The sequence below is a fragment of the Leucoraja erinacea genome, chromosome 18, assembly GCF_028641065.1.
Source record: "Leucoraja erinacea ecotype New England chromosome 18, Leri_hhj_1, whole genome shotgun sequence".
NCBI lineage: Eukaryota > Metazoa > Chordata > Chondrichthyes > Rajiformes > Rajidae > Leucoraja > Leucoraja erinaceus.
The window spans coordinates 8,537,829-8,559,361 of record NC_073394.1 but is presented as its reverse complement, the minus strand read 5'-3'; the positions used below and the strand labels follow the sequence as shown (position 1 = coordinate 8,559,361).

Sequence of the window (21,533 nt, the reverse complement as noted above, 5' to 3'; positions counted from 1 at the left end):
ATTCCCTCAACCCACAACGTTAAATTAACATAGGAACAAGAAGCAGGTTCTCATTTAGTAAAATTAGAGTTTATCCAATCTTCCACTCAGCACTGCTTCGCTCTCTTGAGGTTGCAGGTGATTAAACACAATATAAATGGTGCGTCTGCTGTTGATCTGGGAATGCGGTGATATGGATGTCACCATTACTCATCTAGTGTCACTTTAATTAGCACCATGGAAGTTTGTGGTTGAGCATGAAAGTTGTTGGATACTTGAAGTTTGCCGTACTCCTGAACTCTCTTGCGGCTTAAATCTCTATATTCAGTGACTCTGGCCCCACAGCGCTCTGTGGTAGAAAATTCTGAAGATCCATAAGTCCATTTAATTCTGAAACCATGCCCTCTAGTTCCCGTTACCCCCACCGAGGGAAACTCCCACTCGCAATTATAAGTTTCAATCGAGCATTGGCACAATATGTTCAATTTTGCTTCCCACATCAACTCTTTCATCCCTGGAACCAGTTTAGTAAATGTTCTTCACATTGCCTACCACAGAAGCACATCCTTAAGTATAGAGATCAAAAACTGTGACTCCAGATATGGTCTTCCTAGCACCCTGTAACATTGCATCGACAGTTCCATACTTTAACACTGAATACCCCTCATATGATGGCCAACATTCAATTTATTTGCTCTACTTGCATGTTGATTTTTACCGTGTAAGTACCAGGACTCCAGATTCCTTTGTGCTATTTTGTAATGTTGCAATGTTTAAAAATAAAAACATTGCTTTTAAATTCTTCGATTCAAAGTAGATAATCTCACATTTCCCGAAGCAGTTAATAGATTTTCTATCTCGCAACTCCACCAACCTATCTTCAATCCTGCCCTCAATTGCCTGTGTGTGCAGACTGCGTGTTCTCCCCATGATTACGTGGTGTTCGTCCCACTGCCAATTTATCCTTAATGTATACTGTAGGTGGGTGGGAGAATCTGGTGGAAGTTGCAGGGATAATAAGAATAAAATGGATGTGTAAATAGGTGGTCGATGGTCATTATGAGCTGAAGTATCATTTTCTGTGCTGTATAACTCTATGACACTATAATATTCCATGCCCGTCCATTTAACCTTATATACCTTAGTAGGCGCTTTGCGTCCTCTGGTCAACTCGATAGCCCACCTATCATAAGCAAGTACAGCTACGGTACCATTGAAACTTGCTGCTTGACTGCTGCGGCAACGTAAATTCCTCAAAAACACATAAGCGAAGTTAACCACCTGACTCAGCAGGCAGAGGGCTTGCTGAATGTTTTTTTATGCATACTTGGTTATTAGATATCATCATGGGCAAAACTGGGACTCCTCCCCATCCTGAATATCTCCTTGTATCGCACAAGCCCATGACCTTTGGAAGTCCCCAATATTTGGAGCAGCACGACAACCCTAATTAGCAAGTCAACATCACCAGGTTTTCTTCATTGCAACACAACAAAGATACTTAATTTGCAATAAAGCAGTTTGAAATGTCCAGTACACAACGTGGATGCCAGTAAAGTAGTTCAAATCTTATTTTGAAAATCAGGAAATTCTGTTAAACATGAATAGTATGTTGATAAGATTACCCTAAGTACTACAGGTGCACAACCTTTTATCCGAAAGCCTTGGGACCAGACACTTTTCGTAATTCAGAATTTTTCGGCTTTTGGAATGGAAGATTTTTAGCGTAGATTTTAACGGCTGGCTCAGTGGTAGAGTGCTCGGCTCATATCCGCAGTTTGTGCCTCGATCCCGGCAGTTACTCGATCGCGAGTTTGAGTCTTCAACGTAGTTTTTTCTTGCAGAATAGGAGAGAATAGGGAGGGTTAGGCTGCAAAACCCCCGCGCCGGTGCAATGGGCGGGGAGCTGGAGAGGGGAGGGAAGGGGTCACACACATGGACGGGAAGCAGAGGGGTGTAGGTGGGGTGAAACTTAAGGGAGCGACAATTTGCTGCTGCCTGCCCGCTGAGTTTAAAGGGTCTCATGCAAGACTCACGATACACTGTGTATCGTGAGTCTACCGTGGGGACGTTTTAACACAGCGGGCAGGCAGCAGCAGATTGTCAATTATTAACCCTCCCGCGCAATATACCCTCACCTTCTCTTTTATGAATGGGGATTTAGTTCCCCTTTCTTCGAGGACCGACCAGAGGTTCCGCTGTCACCTCTGCGGGCCGCCCTCGGTGAACGTTTTCAAGGACCTTTCTTCAAGGACTGAAAAAATGTCGCTATTCGGAGGTTTTCGTTATTTGGAACTTCGGATAAAAGGTTGTGCACCTGTACTGTGAATCATTCTGACCTGCATATTGTATAAAGGATATAAAAAATCTGGCCAAAAATGTTGGATCCTTTCAGACTTGCCACATGTGCAAGTTGTCGTTTTCTCTGTAAAGGAGCTGAGGCCTGAACTGAGAGAGGTTTGATTAGATAGATGGAGACATGAGGATAAAGCATGGGCACAGGTCCTACAGCCCTCTGCTCGTCTCTGAATTTGTAGCTGAAGCAAAACCCTCTCGGTCCGAGAGTAATATGGAACCAGCCCCATATCATCTTTCCACATTGAAGATTATTCATTTATAAAGATTATTTTGTAAAATTTGTTTCTCATATGTATTGTTTTTACAGGTCATCTTCTGCTTCCTGAAAATCCCATCGCTTCAGAACATGAATAGACAAATTAGACTTGATTTTTTAAAATGACACTAATAGTAAACATTTATATTCAGTGGGTATTTTAATAATGAAACATGCACTATAAAATTAAATTAATTATTGTTTGTATTTTGAATATGTGATATTTGTATGATATTAATCTATGTGGATGTAAAATTCTTCAGAAATGATACAAAATTGTTGGTTTATTTTTCATACTTTAACCTTTATAATACACTTTCTTATTATATCATATGAAGGAATAACATTTTAGCTAATGCAGTTATAAATCCCACAAACTACTGACCTTCTCGGCAGTTTGGCAGTAGCACATCTCATTGCTTCCAAGATGCAGGATTTTTAACTCCAAGGATAATTTGAAAAATGAAAATATTTGTATTGGGCTAAATAGGTCTGAGTACTTAAACATTTGTCTTCCGTAATGTCTCTTAGACATAATTTATAAATACGCTAGATATAATATTTTCCTAAAAATAAATCATCTACTGTTCTATGTTGGTCTAGCAGTTCAATCAGCCAAATTATGGCCGGTCTCAAAATACTGGCTTTGAAAACTATTTCTTATTAAAGAGGACACTAATCCTGGAATCTTGAGTGTTAATTACTTAATTGGCTGGTACTTCAGATCACCACATATCAATGTCTCTTTCAACCAGTACCGGTCTACAAATGTGACTATCAAAATCAAAACAGATCTGCATTCTTATCATCTGAACTTATCATCCAAACTTGCAGTCTCCCTGGCACTTCAGATGGTCCTGTAACATTTCAACAACAACATCAAGGGCTGAAGTTGCAAACTAATCTGCAAGAGGAACATAGTAGGCCGAGCAGTATCTTTGCGAGGGGAAACATATTGGAAACATTTCAATCACGAGCCTGTGTCACGTCTGAAATTCCTTTCCACTGCAAATTCTGCTCGACCTGGTGAGTTCCTCCAGTTGATTCCAACATTTCCATTTTATTGTGCCTCCAACGACAGGCTCAGGAGCAAATCCGCTGTCACTTTTATCCATTTTCTCTCTCTGCCTTGTCCCGAGCACTGAGTTGAGGAATGAACTCTCAATATTTATCACATTCACAGCCACTTTGAGAAACTAGCACACCAGTTTACTCGGTGTCCTGAATTTATGACCATGAACAGCATGAGATTATGGTACCAAATGGACTTGTTATATTCTGTAGTACACTTTATGCCATTTATTCAATATTTGTTTGTTCCTGTGATGTCAGAGTCTTAAGTCTAAAGAAAGCTGTGGGCTTTGCATTAAGTACCAATTCAAAACAATTGTTGAAAGATGGACCACGGGTTTTGACAAAGGATTACTAGAATGGAGAACACAGAATGTGGAATAATATTGCACAAACCCTCGACCATGGTGTCTGTGTTGAACATGATACCTACTTAAACTAATCCCTTCTGCCTGCACATAATCCATCTACCTCCATTCCCTGCATACTTGTGTGAAGCATCTAGTCATAGAAAAGGTGGTGAAGTTAGAATAATTACTGCTTATTAATTCTGCTCACAAATATACTTCAGGTGACAATGGGTCCAATACTTGAATTGATCCTGACTTTCTGTCCAATGCAGAAATTTAGTTAGACATCTTAGTAAATGTTAAAAATGAGGAAACAATGGCCATTACAGGTTTTTGATTACATCAATATCCAAGAATACTTGGATATGAGCAAGTTTAGATGATGGTTTATCACGCTACACTAACCCAACCTGCTTTGTTTCATCCTCAACCTGCCTCAACTATCTTTTCTGGCAGCTCATTCTACATACCCACCACCCTCTGTGTAAAAATAATTGCCCTTTGATAATAGACTATAGACAATAGGTGCAGGAGTAGGCCATTTGGCCCTTCGAGCCAGCTATTCAATGTGATCATGGCTGATCATCCCCAATCAGTACCCCGTTCCTGCCTTCTCCCCATATCCCCTGACTCCGCTATTTTTAAGAGCCCTATCTGGCTCTCCCTTGAAAGCATCCAGAGAACCTGCTTCCACATAAGGCAATAGAACTTTGGATTCCTATTAAATCTTTCCCCTCTCACCTTAAACCTATGTCTTCTGGTTCTTGGTTCCCCTACTCTAGGTAAACGACTGTGCATTTACCCTATCAATTCCCCTCATGATTTTATACACCTCAATAAGATCACCCTTCAGGCTCCTATGCTCCAAGGAATAAAGTCCTAGCCTTTTAAGAAGCTATTATTTGAATTCACCTATTCACATAATTGAAATTCCAGACTCAGGCCCATTCCCAGTATGTGCTAAATCATATGTCAGACTAGAGTTTGTGTCACTATGCATTAGAGAATGTATAATGTACTGCTTCCTCCGTAACTCCCTGGTCAATTTGTCCCTTCCCACCCAAAACCATCCCCTCTCCTGGCACTTTCCCTTGAAACCGTAGGAAATGCTACACTTGTCGCTTTGCTTCCCCCCTTGACTCCATTCAAGGTCCAAAGCAGTCTTTCCAGGTGCAGCAGAGGTTCACCTGCACCTCATATTTCGCTTGGGCAGTTTACACCCCAGCTTTCTCCTCCCCTTCTCAGCTCTCCCTCAGCCCAGTCTCCGCCTCTTCCTTTCTTCTTCCAGCCCCCCCCCCCCCCCCTCAGATCAGTCTGAAGAAGGGTCTCAACCCAAAACATTGCCTATTTCCTTCGCTCCATAGATGCTGCCTCACCCGCAGAGTTTCTCCAGCATTTTTGTCTCTTAGAGAAATAAATGTTGGTTTAAAGTTCCATTTCCAAATCACTTTGCAGAAACTAGTACTGAAAGTTCCATGTATATTGATGATATGTTTAAGAAAGAACTGCAGATGAGAACATCTTCAAAGTAGGCATACATACCTTGAGGAGATTTCGCAGTGGAGGAGACGAAATGTTTAAGAAAGAACTGCAGATGAGAACTTGTATTTGCAAATGTACAAGCTGTCATCACTGTTCAGAAAGTCTCATCTGTGAATAATACCATTTGAATACATTTGTAATAATGAAGGGAGCTTGTGAAATTGTGCCTTGAGAGATAATATGGGGTGGGAAAATTGAAGTATACAATACCTGTCGTGTCACTTTTAGTTTTCTGAGCATTAATTGTTGTTGCCGGTTCAGACTAATTAAACTCAGATAAGTTGTCTCAGGAAATCTTCTCGCCACAAGAGACCTGTAGGGAAAGGAAATTACTTTCTAAGTCACCTCGAGATTTGGATGCCTCCATTTTGTAAGGTTTGTATAAAAACGTGCAGGTCAGCACATCTGACTGGAAGAGAGAAGTCATTTTAGTTCAAGGTCTCACAGAGGCCTAACATTTGCAAACATTTATTTTTTAACATAGGAAACATGCATGAAGTTTAGAGGGTGGAGGGGGAGCACAATCGGGTAATCTCACACCTTGCAGGGTTATGATACTGCACTGTGAATCAAGTGCAGGCAGTAGTCTATGTGTGCTTAAATTCTGAGCTATTAAGAAATCTGAGAGGCTTTGGTTAACTATAATCACAATTTTGTTTACTGAATTTACCAAGTTTATTTTGGAGTGTGCTGTTAAGTGCAATTGTCATTTAGATTTGTTTAAAGACTTTGGAAATTTTAAGGCAGTCTGCCCTCTGGAACTGATGACACTAATAACGCAGCACTTTCTCTCCAAACTCATTTACCCTTAATCAAAATAAATATTACCCTAGCAGAAATTAAACATTTTCCCAGTACGCTTTGGTTTTATGTTCCTCTAGTCCATGTCATCTCTGATATCCTTTCATATTGTACATATTCAGAAAATTGGCCTCCAGAATTTCACCTTCAAATAATCAATTTTCTAGCCTGGACTGTTCAAGTAATTTCTTCCCCTAGTTTCTCTTTAATTCTGTGGATTATATTTTTGTGTTAATAGATTGTTAACTATTTGTAAAATGTTTTAATTCCAAATAAAACCTGTTTTCATTAAAAAAAAATCTTCAGGAGCACTTGTAATTTTTTTCAAACTCACCTATTCTGCATAACTTCTTCCCATAAAGATGTCTATAGTTTGAATTAACACAAAGCCCAATTTTTCATATCCAATATCCTTCTTCAAAGTTGGTATTACATTATCTATTACTTTGAAGGGAATGCATTCCAGATTGTAACAGCTTGCTGCATCAAATAATGGCAGTACCTAATTGTAGAGTGTATGACAAAGGATGCCACAACCTTCCGATACACCTGCTACCCATGTCTAAGACAAAAGTGGTCACTGTTCGAAGAAATGCAGGACAAGAAGCTGGGGTGAACTTTGGCAGTATATCCAGTTGACAGAATGTACAGCAGTCCACAGTATGCTAATGGTGTGAGTAGAGGTATCTTTTTCATATTGTTAGCAACATGGTCTGGATGAGACAACGCTATTTAATCTATCCAAGCAAACTAATTGTGCCAATGAACACCCACTGGATATTACTTTTATCCAAAGGATCTTGATTTACATTTGTGCTGGTAGTTGAAGCTTGAATATATTATATCAATGCACTGATGAGTGATATGTTACATTATTCTGAATTTAAATTTACCTCATAATAGGGTAGCATGTCCTTAAATTGCCTTTGTAATGTTACGCGCTGGTCTAGAACTGCATTTTTTTTTCTTACAACAAAGAAAGGGCTCTTTTGGGCCCATTGAGTTCATACTAGCTCACAGTTATCCTCTTTCCCCATCTATTTTCACTGCAACATTCCCATCAACTCATCCAAATTCTCTTGTTCACTTATGTCCTTGGGGTAATTTACAGTGGCCAATTAAGCTACCAATGTATATGTCTATGGGATATGGGAGGAAACCGGAGCATCCAGAGCAAATTCGTACAATTATAGAACAAATGTGGTTGGACACAACTGGGGGTCATATTTGTTTCTGGAGCTGTGGGGTATCACCTCTACTAGCTGCACCTCTGCTATCAATTTTACAATCTGTTCTTACTGAAAATTGATATCTTGCCCTCAAACTTCCTTTTTTTTAATACTGTGATATATCTGATTTCTTGGGAATAGTTGAGAGGAAGTAATTTGTTCACTGATGTTACATGTCCTACATGAGCCCATGTCCAGCTGTAATGCATTACATAAGCCTACTGAATATTTTGGTGGAGTAACAAACTCTGCATTAAAAAGGGATAAAGCCTTATTCGTCACTTGGGGAGAAGCAAATAAAAGTAAACTCAGAACTTTCTGATCCATAATTTTTAATTCCCCCAGTAAATTACAATTGCTTATGCATTTTAAGTTTATAGCTATACTTTTACCAGTATAATAAATTCTATTTTCAGTAAATTCCCCAGTGCTAAGCCCTGTGCTAGGGTATGTTTTTCCGAATTAATAATCCCGATTTTTTTAATTTAATTCGGAAACAGGGTAGTTTAAAGGTCGAAATGACAAACATCGCAGGTTTGATTTCCCTGTTTGGATAGATTAATCTGATCCTAGCTGGCACAATAATAAATTGCTAGGTGCTTTAAGCATTGGATAGTTAGCTGGCTGGAAGACCTAGCTCAGTGAAAGGATCTGATCTGCAAGAGGTGGGAAGCGGGATTCCTAGTTAGTACCTGTACCATGTCCCACTCAGCCACCATCCTATGCTCAGCAATCTGCATCCAATTCTGTTCAAGCAACTCTTTGATTTTCATATATTCCCATCAATTTTTTTCAAAACCTCCATGGCCATGTTCCTTACCCCACTACCTGCTGAAATATCTGCACTCCACCGATTTTGGGTTCTCACATATTCCCGAAATTCATTGCTCATTAACATGCCACCTTCTGCTGATACCACACACTCAGGCATTCCTTCCTTAAACAGCTACACCTCTCTCCCTTTTAAGTTGCAACATGAAATCAAGCATTGGATCATCGTGTCTGTTGTACCCACATAACAAGCATTGCTTATTCACATGTTAGCTGCTATAGAGGATGCAAAAAGGAAAAGAGAATCTTGAAAACCATCCCTAAACCTCTCGGGTGCAGAAGAAACTTTCAACACCAGATTAGTCTAATCAGCCATCTCCATCCACATCGCAATATTAAGTCAGATGTTATGGATAGACAAAGTCTCACTCAAAAATGAGTGGCGATCAACAACAATCATGAAAGTAAGCTTTAGTTGTTTTCCACTAACATCTCTTTAAGTGGTTCAATATGAAATTCTGTCCAGAACATTCCTCTGAAGCAGCTTGGAATGCTATAAAATAGATTTGTTGATGTTGCTTATTCTTTCTTTGTAACAGCTTGGGGAAAATGGATTGAAGTTAATAAAGAGAAACAAAATGTGCAAGGCACATTGGGCTTTTTCACTAAATCCCCTGCTAACTGTAAATAACCAGCATGAAATGTGTTTAGGCTGTCTGAGGCTAGTGTGTAATAGGCAAAGGAGTATTGCACAAGATTCAACATTTATATAATACATTTCAAAACCTTTGACTGTGCCAGCACCACTTCACTCCATAGCCCATGAAGTTAGATGTAATCATTGCTGTACTGTAGAAAATGTGGCAGCCAACTTGCATGTCGCATGAATCCCCATAACAGCAATGAAATAATGTGCTGATTGTGCTGTTGGCTTCCTGGTAATTACATAGAGATTTACTGGATAGGTGCTGTATGTGTGGCTGTGAATACTGATCATCCAGCAGCACTGAAATTAGAAACTCATCAGAAATTGGTTGCAGAACATGATACCCAAAGTGAACTGAACAAAGGGATGCATTAGGCATGAAACCATAAGACGGCGATCGAGGCAGAGGAGTGACACAGGGACAGAGGAACACCGATTAAGACGTATGGTGATCATGATGCCAGGAGTGACTGATAATAAGCCTCTCTGAGTTGGAATGGACAAAAGGGATCAATGAAATTTTATGCAATTAATAAAGATGCTATACTTTCTCGCAAAAAAACCCCAAAGTACTGGAGAAATGCAGCGTGGCAGCATCTGTGGAGCGAATGTCCAGACAATGTTTCAGGTCGAGATCCTTTATTAAAAACAGAATCAAGTGGGAACATAATATAGTTGAATGGCAGGAAAGCAGCAGGAATCACTGAGGAGGATTAGTGAGAAATGGTCTCACAGAATTCCTGCAGAGAGAGGAGAACTTCCACAAAGTTTGACTTCTTCAAAGTAAGTATGCTTTAAAGAGGTTTTGCAGTAGAGCTGTAAATTGGAGACACAAGAAACTGTAAATGCTGGAATCTTTAGCAAAAACAAAGTGTTAGAGGAACTCAGTGGGCCAGGTACATCAGCGGATGAAATAGACAAACAACGTTGGGTCATGACAGTTCTTCATACATTCTCTCTAAACGCTTTATAATTCAGCAGAATGCAGGAACCAAAACAGTGAGATGAATACTCCTCTCCCTCCTGGATGTGAAAGATCGACTAAATGCAAATATTTCTGCGTCACCTGGTGAGTGTATGGCTTCTTGCTTCACAGCATCCACAATGACCAAACTTGATCAGTTTTGAGTCCACTATTTTATATTATTATTATTATTATTACTTTATTTTCAGAATCAAGGTCCAGATAAAAGAAAACATTACATAGAATACATTGCATATAAAAACACCATAAAATACATATAAAAACTTAGTAAATTACTTATGAGCATCAAAAATTATATACAAAAACACAATACATGGTTTTATAACCAGAGTAAAGAGAGAGATCAGTGTCCTACAAAGAGACAACTATGTCAATGTCTTCACAGCTGGGATTGGTAGCGTGTAGTGCTAAACCTTATGTTTGATAAGACCAAGATAATGTCATTTTCGGAATCATTAATCCTGCAAATAAATTTATACATCTGATTACTTAGGATAGCTTGTAAACTACTGACTCCTGCAGCCACAAACATTTCACTTGCACTACACCATCTAGGTTTCTTTAGTAATTCTCATGGTATCATTGTAAGCTACTTTAAGTCTCTGTAAACTTGTTTTTCTGTAGTTTGACCACGGGTGTGCAGTATAGAGTGGTGTATAATATGCTCTAAACAGAGACATTTTACTATCCAAACTTGCGTAAGAGAATATTTGCTTGTACATACAGCATACGACGTTGCCTATAAATATCCTCATCATCTGTCATTTGTTCTGTAATAAAATGTCCAAGATATTTTACCTTATTACAGACACTAAGATTATTGTCAGACAATTTAAAATCAGGAAATTTTAGACATTTATCCTCTTTGGTTCTACAGATCATAACAGTATTCTTACCAGCATTATATTTGATATGTTCCACACCATGCACAAACCATATAGTAAAGAGCTGCTGGAGACCAGCGCTAGATGGACTAAAGACCACAAGATCATCTGCATACATAATATGATTCACTAAAGTATTACCAATCATGCATCCAGTGTTACAGGCTTTCAATTGCCTGGACAGATCATCCATATAAAAATTAAAAAGGACTGGGGACAAAATTCCCCGTTGTCTAACACCATTGCTAACCCCAAATGGGGCTGAGACCCGATTGCCCCATTTTACTAGTGGGCATACCAGTAAGCCAGTATTCTCACAATGTATTTAGGCACCCCTCTTTGACTCAATTTAACAAACAGCTTTCTATGATTAACATGATCAAAGGATTTGGAAGCATCAATAAAGCACATAAGAATTGATGAGTTTTTACCTAATTTTATCTCAAGCTTTATTTAAATATTACCATAGCCCACACGCAACTATGGTGCTGTGAGGATTTTTACAACAAGATTGAAGTGTAGATTCATTCTATAGATAGACAATAGACAATAGGTGCAGGAGTAAGTTATTCGGCCCTTCGAGTCAGCACCGCCATTCAATGTGATCATGGCTGATCATCCACAATCAGTACCCTGTTCCTGCCTTCTCCCCATATCCCTTGACTCCGCTATCTTTAAGAGCTCTATCTAACTCTCTTGAAAGCATCCAGAGAATTGGCCTGCACTGCCTTCGGAGGCAGAGAATTCCACAGATTCACAGCTCTCTGGGTGAAAAAGCTTTTCGTCGTCTCTGGTCTAAATGGCCTATCCCTTATTCTTAAACTGTGGCCCCTGTTTCTGGACTCCCCCAACATCGGGAACATATTTCCTGCCTCTAGTGTGTCCAATCCCTTAATAATAGCTGCGGTCCCAACACTGAGCATTGTGGTACCCCATTAGTCAATACCTGCCATTCTGAAAAGGACCCATTAATCCCTACTCTTTGTTTCCTCTCTGCCAACCAATTTTCTATCCATGTCATGACCCTACCTCCAATAACATGTGTTCTAATTGTTGCCCACTAATCTCCTATGTGGGACCTTATCAAATGCTTTCTGAAAGTCCCGGTACACTACATCCACTGGCTCTCCCATGTCCATTTTCCTAGTTACATCTTTAAAAAATTCCAGAAGATTAGTCAAGCATGATTTACCCTTCATAAATCCATGCTGACTCGGACCGATCCTGTTACTGCTATCCAAATGTGCCGCTATTTCATCTTTTATAATTGACTCCAGCATCTTCCCCACCATCGATGTCAGGCTAACTGGCGTATAATTCCCCGTTTTCTCTCCCACCTTTCTTATAAAGTGGGATAACATTCTGTGTTTAACAGTTGATATTGGATGAAAAACGTGGTACGGTTCTCCATTCTTCAGCCAATAAACCCCATTAAATAAAGTGATTATTCCTTTGAAAGCAAAACATCCAATAAAGATAAGTTCCAACAATGGTTTGGTTATATAATAAACTAGACTAAGTGGGACCCATTGGGTCCCTGTCACACGGGAGGCCTGGTCCCCCAATGCAACCCGTTCCCCCAACGCAATATTCCACCACTCACCCATAGCCCCCAACTGCGAAAACGCAGCTCATTTCCATTCATCCCTAGCACTCTCTCCCCCTCCTCTTCACCATCCCTCTTCTTTCCCCTCTCCTCCTCCCCTCCCCCTCCCCCCAATCCCTCCCTCCCTCTCCTTTCCCCTACCCTCAGTCACACCCTCCACACCCTAAACCCCTCCTATCCCTCTTTCCCCCCTCCTTTTCCCTTATTCCCTCCACACCTCCCCCACTGCCCTCCTCTCCCTCCATTTCCCACTCCCCCCCCACTCCCCACTCCCCCCCTCCTCTCCATTCCCCCTTCTCCCCCACCTCACCTCCTCCCTCTTCTTTCCCCTCTCCTCCTCCCCTCCCCCGATCCCTCCCTCACCTCACCTATCCCCTACCCTCAGTCACTCCCTCCCTCCTTAACTCCTCTCTCCTCCCTACACCCCTCCTATCCCCCACCCGACCACGGACAAGCACGATCTCGCTCACTCACCAAAGCATAATAAAGCTATAAAAATGACAACATTTTAACTTTTAACAAAGGAACAATAAATACAACTATTTCATAGTTTGAAAGTAATATTTTCTTACCTAGAAGAATCAAAGTTGGAAAAAACAAAAGAAATGAAGGTCCACTGCTTCACTGCTTTCCAGGGCTGTTTATGCATAGTTACCTTTGACCTGGGCATGCACAGTCAGAAGCAGTCAAAATACGGAACATGCTTGTTCAAGTGTAGACACAAAATGCTGGAGTAACTCAGCAGCATCTCTGGAGAGAAGGAATGGGTGACGTTCCAGGTCGAGACCCGAAACGTCAGCTAATCCTTCTCTCCAGAGATGCTGCCTGTCCTGCTGAGTTACTCCAGCATTTTGTGTCTTCCTTCGATTTAAACCAGCATCTGCAGTTTTTTCCTACACATTCTAATTCAAGCTCTGTCCGAAGAACAAATGACCAGATTCAAAGATGTGCTCAAAGCCTCCCTGAAAAAACCCCCCATCATCTCAACGTATTCATTGGAATCCCTGGCCACTCAACATGGAGAAATGGCTTTTGGGATGTTATTGGGAAGCCCAAGTGCATACATCAGGTGCACACTAGGCTCAGTGAAATGCCAGAAGCGCACCATTTCACAAACTACCTTCCTAACAAATCAGGCACCTCCTGTCCCCTGTGTGGAGGAGTCAGAAGTTCCCATATTGGCCTCACCAGTCACCTTGGTACCTACAGAACTGGAGTGGAAGCAGGTTACCCTTGATTCAGAGGGACTGAGCATGAAGATTCCATCGTTGTAGATTTTGCTTCTTTTGTCACCAAGGCTCCATCCTTTAGAGTTCCTTATCTAAACATTTCCATCTTTATCTTTCCTTTATAACCCTTTTTGATCAAGATGCAATAATCTCCTGTTTTGGTTTTTTGGATGGTACACACTGTGACTCGTGTTAGAACTTCATCCCTTTTCCCGTTTCAACAGATTGTCCCTCTAGAGGAAACCGTGAGTGTTTACCTCTCAAACCTTGCCAGAATCTTAAGTATTTCAGTGTGATCCTCTCGAATTCTTCAATACTGCGGAGAATACTGGCACATTCTGCTCAATCTGTCCTCATTGTACATATTCTTGGAATCAATCCTGTGATATTTCCTGCATTGCCTCCAAAGCAAGTAAATATTGTTTAAATAAGGCAACCAAAACTGTGCACGGGTCTTACCAAAGCTCTGTACAGTTGCAGCAAGAATTATTTTACTCTTATAATCCATTCCCCCTGAACTGGAGGCTTGCATTCCTTTTGTCTTTCTAACAACTTGCAGTCTTACCTTGTTTCTTTTAGGAAGATAATCAGATTTCTCTATTAAACACCCTGGTTTAAAACTCTTTACCAATGAAATTATAGTCTCCTTTTTAAATTATTTTAATCAAATTGAATATCCTCACAGTCCCCCCCCCCCCCCCCCCCCTCCTCCCCTCCCACATTATATTCCACGTCATCTTAGTTCCTTACATTTTGTGGATCACTGTTCCACCCAAAGTTTATTTTCACTCTAAAATAAGCATGGAAAATGCAGAAAAGACTCAGTTCAGGCAGCATCTTTGGAAATAGAAACAAGTTAATATTTCAGGTCGAAGACCCTGCTACCTTTGTAACATTAGTAAATTTGGAAACATTTCATTCAATCCCTTCACTTGCCATTAACATAGATTTTAAAACATCTGAGGCCCCAGTGTTGAGTTACTCCACGAGCCACAGCTTGCCAGCTTGAAAATGATGATTTATCTCTTTGGCCTTTGGTCTGTTAACAGATCTTGTAACCAAAAGCTAAGTTTGTGGAATAACCTTTTATCTGCCAAATTATTGAATATCTTTCACAAATCCAATTACAGTATTCCATGGATTCTTCTTAGTCTCTCCTCCTATATTCTGAAATAAATGTATTTTAATCGTTAAATAACTTTAGTGAATTGTTTAAACACAAGTTTCGTTTCATGAAGCTAAGCTGACTATTATGGTTTTTTAAAAGTTATCTGTTAACACATATTAAATACAGGTCCACTACTGATTCCTTGGTTCCAGTGCCTTGCCAAATTATCCCTTTTACCAGACCAACAGAGCTCACGGCCCCCATGAGGAGTTGAACAGTACTACAACAGCCCACCTAGGTTGCCGAAGGAAGTTGGCAATGGGAACAAATCCACTGCCTCCGGCCAGGTCATAGTTCCAGAGCCCCAGCCAAAGGAGACAAATTCGACCTGCTGATCGGAAATCGGCTGCAGAAGTACTGATGAGGTTGAGATCGGCCGCCTCACCCGGCCTAGGCGGCACATTTTTGGGGGGACGCCCGGGAGGGGGGGATTTCGAGTACGCTCTTGTAATTTTGACCAGATTAAAGGAGGTGCCGGATCATCAGTTGCCGGAAAATTAGTGATGGACCTGTAATAGATTCTAACAGTTTCTTGATGACTGATGTTAGGCTAATTGCTTTATAATTCCCAGTTTCCTTTCTCTTTCCTTTCTTGTATAACACATTTGTTGTTTTCTAATTCACAGACACGTCATCAGAATCAAACACATTTTGGAAATTCACTAATATACCTAATATCTCTGCAATCACCGATTTTAGAATCTGAAAATGCTTAGCATCAGGATGAAGGAAAATATCAGTTCTTATTCCCGTTAGTATTTACATGGTAATTTTTACATTGATATTATTTTACGTATGTCTCTTGGTTCTGGCACGTAGTCAGTACTATTTACTGTGAAGATGCAAAATATTTGTAAAATATATCTGCCATTTCCTTATTTATAATATTAATTTCCATATTTCACCTTCTACGATGCACTAAAGCTTTGCACTAAATGTTGTACCCTTTGTCTTTTCACTGTGAACAGCTTGAATGTATTCATGTAGTCATTCTATCCTGGATAGTATGCAAACAATAGTTGTTCACTGTATCTTGGCACACGTTACAATAATAATCTAAAACAGGCCAATGTTTACTTTTTCTACTTTCTTCCTTGCTACATTCTTTCAGAAGTCCTTACAATTTTTTAAACTTTCATACCAGTTTACTCCCATGTTTTATTTGCTCACTCTTTGTGAATAATTTTGCCATCGTTTTCTGGTTTCTAAAATTCTCCTAATCCTAATTCTCAGGCAGCCTATCATTCTTCAGAACTTTCCAAGCCGTTTCCTTATAATTAATTTTATGGTACCTTGTAAGAGCACAGGACTATTTTTTTTTTTAAGGATCTGGCTGTCATGGCAAGACCAGCATTAATTTCCTAACATTAATGGGCCTGTTCAAGATACACGATTTTTTCGGCGACTTGCCGGCACCCGTCCGTCGCAGCAGGTCGCTGAAAATTTTCAACATGTTAAAAATCCAACGGCGACCAGAACAAGTTATGACTCTTTGGGCGACTACTGACGACTATACGGGCTTCATCCCGCGACATGTCGCCAGGGTGTCGCCTGTATGGTCGTGAGTAGTCTCCTCAAAGTTGCCCAAAGAGTCGTAGCAACTTTCTGGTCGCTGCTGAATTTTCAACAAGTCACATAAGTGGGACAGGCCCATAACTACCCTTGTACAGTTGGTGGTGTGCTACTTTCTTAGACCTCTGTAGTCATTCTGGTGGAGATACTTCTGCTGCATTTTTGGACAGGGAATTCCAGGATTTAGGTCCCACTGTGATAAAGGATATATTTCCAGGTCAAGATGGTGGGCATTGTGGAGCGAACTTGCAGGCAGTGTGTGCCCATGTGTTTACTGCCTTTGTCTTTCTTGGTGGTGCAGGTGAGAGGTTTGGGAGGTGCAATTGAAGTAGTCTGGACAAGTAACTACAATGCATTTTATAGATGACATACTCTGCAGCCACTGTTCATGAATGAATGTTTAAGGTAGTGGATGGAGTATCAATCAAGAGGACTGCTTTGCAGTATCATCAAAGACCCACACCATCCTGGCTACACACTCATCTCCCTGCTACCTTCAGGTAGAAGGAACAGGAGCCTGAAGACTGCAACAACCAGGTTCAGGAATAGTTACTTCCCCACAGCCATCAGGCTATTAAACCTGGCTCGGACAAAACTCTGAACATTAATAACCCATTATCTGTTATTTGCACTTTTATCAGTTTATTTATTCATGTGTTTTGTAGTCAATGCCTATTGTGTTCTGTTGTGCTGAAGCAAAGCAAGAATTTCATTGTCCTATCAGAGACACATGACAATAAACTCTCTTGAACTCTCTTGAACTCTTGAAGATTCTTGAGAATTGCTGGGGCTACACTAATTTAGACAAGTGAAAGTATTCCATCATGTTCCTGACTTGTGCCTTGTAGATTGCATAAAAGCTTTCGCCTGTCAGGAGATGAGTCATTCACGTCAGGATACCCAACCCATGACCTGTTCTTGTAGCTACAGTAGACAAAAATGCTGGAGTAACTCAGCGGGTGAGGCAGCATCTATGGAGCGAAGGAAATAGGCAATGTTTCGGGTCGAGAACATAGTTACAGTATATTCCTGGCTAGTCCATTTGAGTTTCTGGTCAATGGTAACTTCCCAACATGCTGGCAGTAGAGTCTTGGCAATGCTAGTACATAATATCAAGAATAGATGACTAGACTTTCACTCCTGTGCATCTGGAGTGGAGTAAGGAAGGCAGATTTCCTTCTCTGAAACATATTTGTGAACCAGGTGGGTTTTTACACTAATCAAGTAGTTTCTAGATTTTAATTAAAATATTATTAAATACATTTAAATGTCCCTGCTACAGTATTGGCATATCTGTGATGAACGTGATGCCAAATTAAAGTAATCCAGTTCTCCTCCACATGGTCCATATCCCTCCATACCCTGCATGTTCATGTGCCCATATAAAAGCCTCTTAAATGCCACTATCATGTCTGCATCTCCACCACTCCTGCAGCAGATTCCAGGACCTATCATTCTCTGTGTTAAACAAAACTTGCCCTGCACATCTCCTTTAAACTTTGGTATGCACAAAATGCTGGAGTAACTCAGCAGGACAGGCAGCATCTCTGGAGAGTAGGAATGGGTGACGTTTTGGGTCGAGACCCTTCTTCAGACTGATGTCAGGGGAGTGGGTGGGGCAGAGATAGAATGTAGTCAGAGACAGTAAGACTGGTGGGAGAACTGGGAAGGGGGAGGGGATGGAGAGAGAGGGAAAACAAGGGCTATTTGAAGTTAGAGAAGTCAATGTTCATACCGCTGGGGTGTAAGCTACCCAAGCGAAATATGAGGTGCTGTTCCTCCAATTTATGCTGGGCCTCACTCTGACAATGGAGGAGGCCCAGAACAGAATGGTCAGATTGGGAATGGGAGGGGGTGTTAAAGTGCTGAGCAACTGGGAGATCAGGTAGGTTAAGGCGGACTGAGCGGAGGTGCCGAGCCTGCGCTTGGTCTCACCGATGTACCAAAGTTGACACCTAGAACAGCAGATACAGTAGATGAGGTTGGAGGAGGTGCAAGTGGACCTCTGCCTCACCTGAAAAGACTGTCGGGGAGCTCCTCCTCTCACCTTAAACAAATTCCCTCTAGTATTTGTGACTTCCATCCGAGGAAAAAATCCTATCCAGGTTTCCAATCATTTTACAACCTTTTTATCAGAATGCACCTCAGCAACCAATAATAAACCAAATTTGTCCAACCTTTCCTTATAATTAATATCTTCTAATCCATGCAGCACCCTGGTAAACATCTTCTGCACTTTCTCCAAAGCTTCCAATTCTTTCTGTTTGGAACAACCACAAATGCAAACTCCAAATGTGACCTAACCAACGTTTTGACTTTGTGACTGTTACATTCAATGCCTCAACTAACCAATGCATATCATATACTTTCTCTATCTACTTCTGCTGCTCCTTTCATTTAGTTATGGATGGGGACCCCACGATCCCTTTTGCATCTGTGCTGTTAATGATCCTCCATTAACTTATTACTTTCCTCTTACATTTGACCTCCCAAAATGTAACACCTCACACTCATGGGTATCAGGGATTATGGGAAGAAGGCATGAGAATGGGGTTAGAAGGAAGAGATAGATCAGCCTAATTCTGTTCCTATCACTTATGACCTTGTCCAAATTAAACTCCATCTGTCATTTCTCCACCCAAATCACAAACAAACTCTAAAATTGATTGCAGAACTCCACTTTTAACAGAACAACAGCCAGAATGACACCTCTCCATTACCCTCTATCTTCTATGGGTAGACTGGTTCTGAATCGAAACTACCAAATCATCATGGATCCCATGCATCTTAATCTTCTATTCAACCTAATTTTCTTCAGATCATTAGTCCAGGTCACTAGGGTTTAATCCTGTAGTGTCATAACCATGGCATTGAATTAATTAATTGCTAAACATAATGCAGCAATGAAATCGAATACAGAAAACATATTATAACAAATCACACATTTATATATATATATATATAGGCAAACAGTATTAGGATGATTTTAGTAATGTAAAAAAAAATGGTCTCAGTGGTATATCCTGTTACTAGCTGAGGGGATAGGCCCTCATCCAACTCTGCCCTTGTTGCAGCTGGTGGGAAGCTATTTTGTGATTAAAGGCAGCTTGTTGTGATTGCCCTTGTAAGGTTCACTGCTTCCCTTTGGGGTAATGTTGCCCTACACACTCGTTCAGATGGTGATGAAATGTGGCATGTGCGGTCAAATAATAGTAAAAACAAAAGTGGCACCAGCTGCAGCCTGACATCAAGTCAGATGTACATCCTTGGGTGTCACAAACTGTAGAGTAAACTTTGGATGAAAGTCAAACCAATAAATCTCCAGAGATGGATTTTATATACATGTTGAGGTATTGAAACTGGGTGTGAAACTATTATGTTGTGACAGGTAAATACAGGATAGATTTCTGTGGAATGAAAACAAGTCGATAAAGCACCCGTTCTTAAGTAAAGGTGATTTTTTTTTTAAACTGAGAATCATTAACACTACATTGGAAATTGGCAAAATAACAGATTTGAACATCAGCTGGAAATTTTCCTTTTGAAATTATTCCAGTAAGGAGCAGCCAGAGTTCAGAAGGGGTAGATTCTGTGGTTGAACTTCAGAAAGCAACAAACCAAGTCATTTTATGCCTGGTATATTATGGTTGAAATTCCAAAACAAAATATTCAATGTTAAAGGCAAGCTCAAAATAATGGTAGAAAAGTAAAGTTTGTATTTGGATAAGAAAATGTAGAAAGTAAACAACTACGTCAGAATACTGGTGACATAGAAACATAGAAACATAGAAAATAGGTGCAGGAGTAGGCCATTCGGCCCTTCGAGCCTGCACCGCCATTCAATATGATCATGGCTGATCATCCAACTCAGTATCCCGTACCTGCCTTCTCTCCATACCCCCTGATCCCCTTAGCCACAAGGGCCACATCTAACTCCCTCTTAAATATAGCCAATGAACTGGCCTCAACTACCCTCTGTGGCAGAGAGTTCCAGAGATTTCACCACTCTCTGTGTGAAAAAAGTTCTTCTCATCTCGGTTTTAAAGGATTTCCCCCTTATCCTTAAGCTGTGACCCCTTGTCCTGGACTTCCCTAACATCGGGAACAATCTTCCTGCATCTAGCCTGTCCAACCCCTTAAGAATTTTGTAAGTTTCTATAAGATCCCCTCTCAATCTCCTAAATTCTAGAGAGTATAAACCAAGTCTATCCAGTCTTTCTTCATAAGACAGTCCTGACATCCCAGGCATCAGTCTGGTGAACCGTCTCTGCACGCCCTCTATGGCAATAATGTCCTTCCTCAGATTTGGAGACCAAAACTGTACACAATACTCCATGTGTGGTCTCACCAAGACCCTGTACAACTGCAGTAGAACCTCCCTGCTCCTATACTCAAATCCTTTTGCAATGAAAGCTAACATACCATTCGATTTCTTTACTGCCTGCTGCACCTGCATGCCTACCTTCAATGACTGGTGTACCATGACACCCAGGTCTCGCTGCATCTACCCCTTTCCCAATTGGCCACCATTGAGATAATAGTCTGCTTTCCCGTTTTTGCCACCAAAATGGATAACCTCACATTTATCCACATTATACTGCATCTGCCAAACATTTGCCCACTCACCCAGCCTATCCAAATCACCTTGCAGTCTCCTAGCATCCTCCTCACAGCTAACCTGCCCCCCAGACAGATTGGAGGTATGAGCAAACTTGAATGCCCCAGGGATCAATGTTCAAGCTCCCCCTTTTTCTGACCCAAATAAATGACCTGCATTCAGAAACGTAAAGTTGACCAGGCTCACATACAAAACAATTTCAAACCAAGCTAGGCAGCAGAGTGCAATCAAATATATATTTTTTAATAAATGAGTGTACTTTCAGGTGGGCATATCTATGAAAGACAAAAGTAAATACAAATAACTGCAAGGTAATATATATTCACAAAATAATGGGAAACGTGTTTCATGAATGGTGCTCAATTAAGCAAAATAGGGAGATTTAAAGTAATCTACTGGGACTAGTAG

General features: G+C 40.7%; 1 protein-coding gene and 1 long non-coding RNA gene across 4 annotated transcripts in view; one reads left to right on the top strand and one right to left on the bottom strand.

Annotated features, from left to right (window-relative positions):
* Nucleotides 1–2,869, top strand: part of prrg4 (proline rich Gla (G-carboxyglutamic acid) 4 (transmembrane)) — a 39,334-nt gene extending 36,465 nt beyond the window's left edge. For all 3 annotated transcript variants that reach the window (XM_055649248.1, XM_055649246.1, XM_055649247.1), the window contains one exon: nt 2,645–2,869. In XM_055649248.1, the coding sequence (XP_055505223.1) occupies nt 2,645–2,691 (47 nt within the window). In that variant the 3' untranslated portion in view covers nt 2,692–2,869. The remainder of the gene's footprint in view (nt 1–2,644) is intronic.
* The window catches only part of LOC129705621 (uncharacterized), a 72,159-nt gene that overhangs the window by 35,020 nt on the left and 15,606 nt on the right, over nt 1–21,533 (bottom strand). The window contains exons 2-3 of the long non-coding RNA XR_008724925.1: nt 5,767–5,869; nt 5,557–5,664 (exon numbers count right to left, since the gene is read on the bottom strand). This is a non-coding gene — a long non-coding RNA (uncharacterized LOC129705621). The remainder of the gene's footprint in view (nt 1–5,556; nt 5,665–5,766; nt 5,870–21,533) is intronic.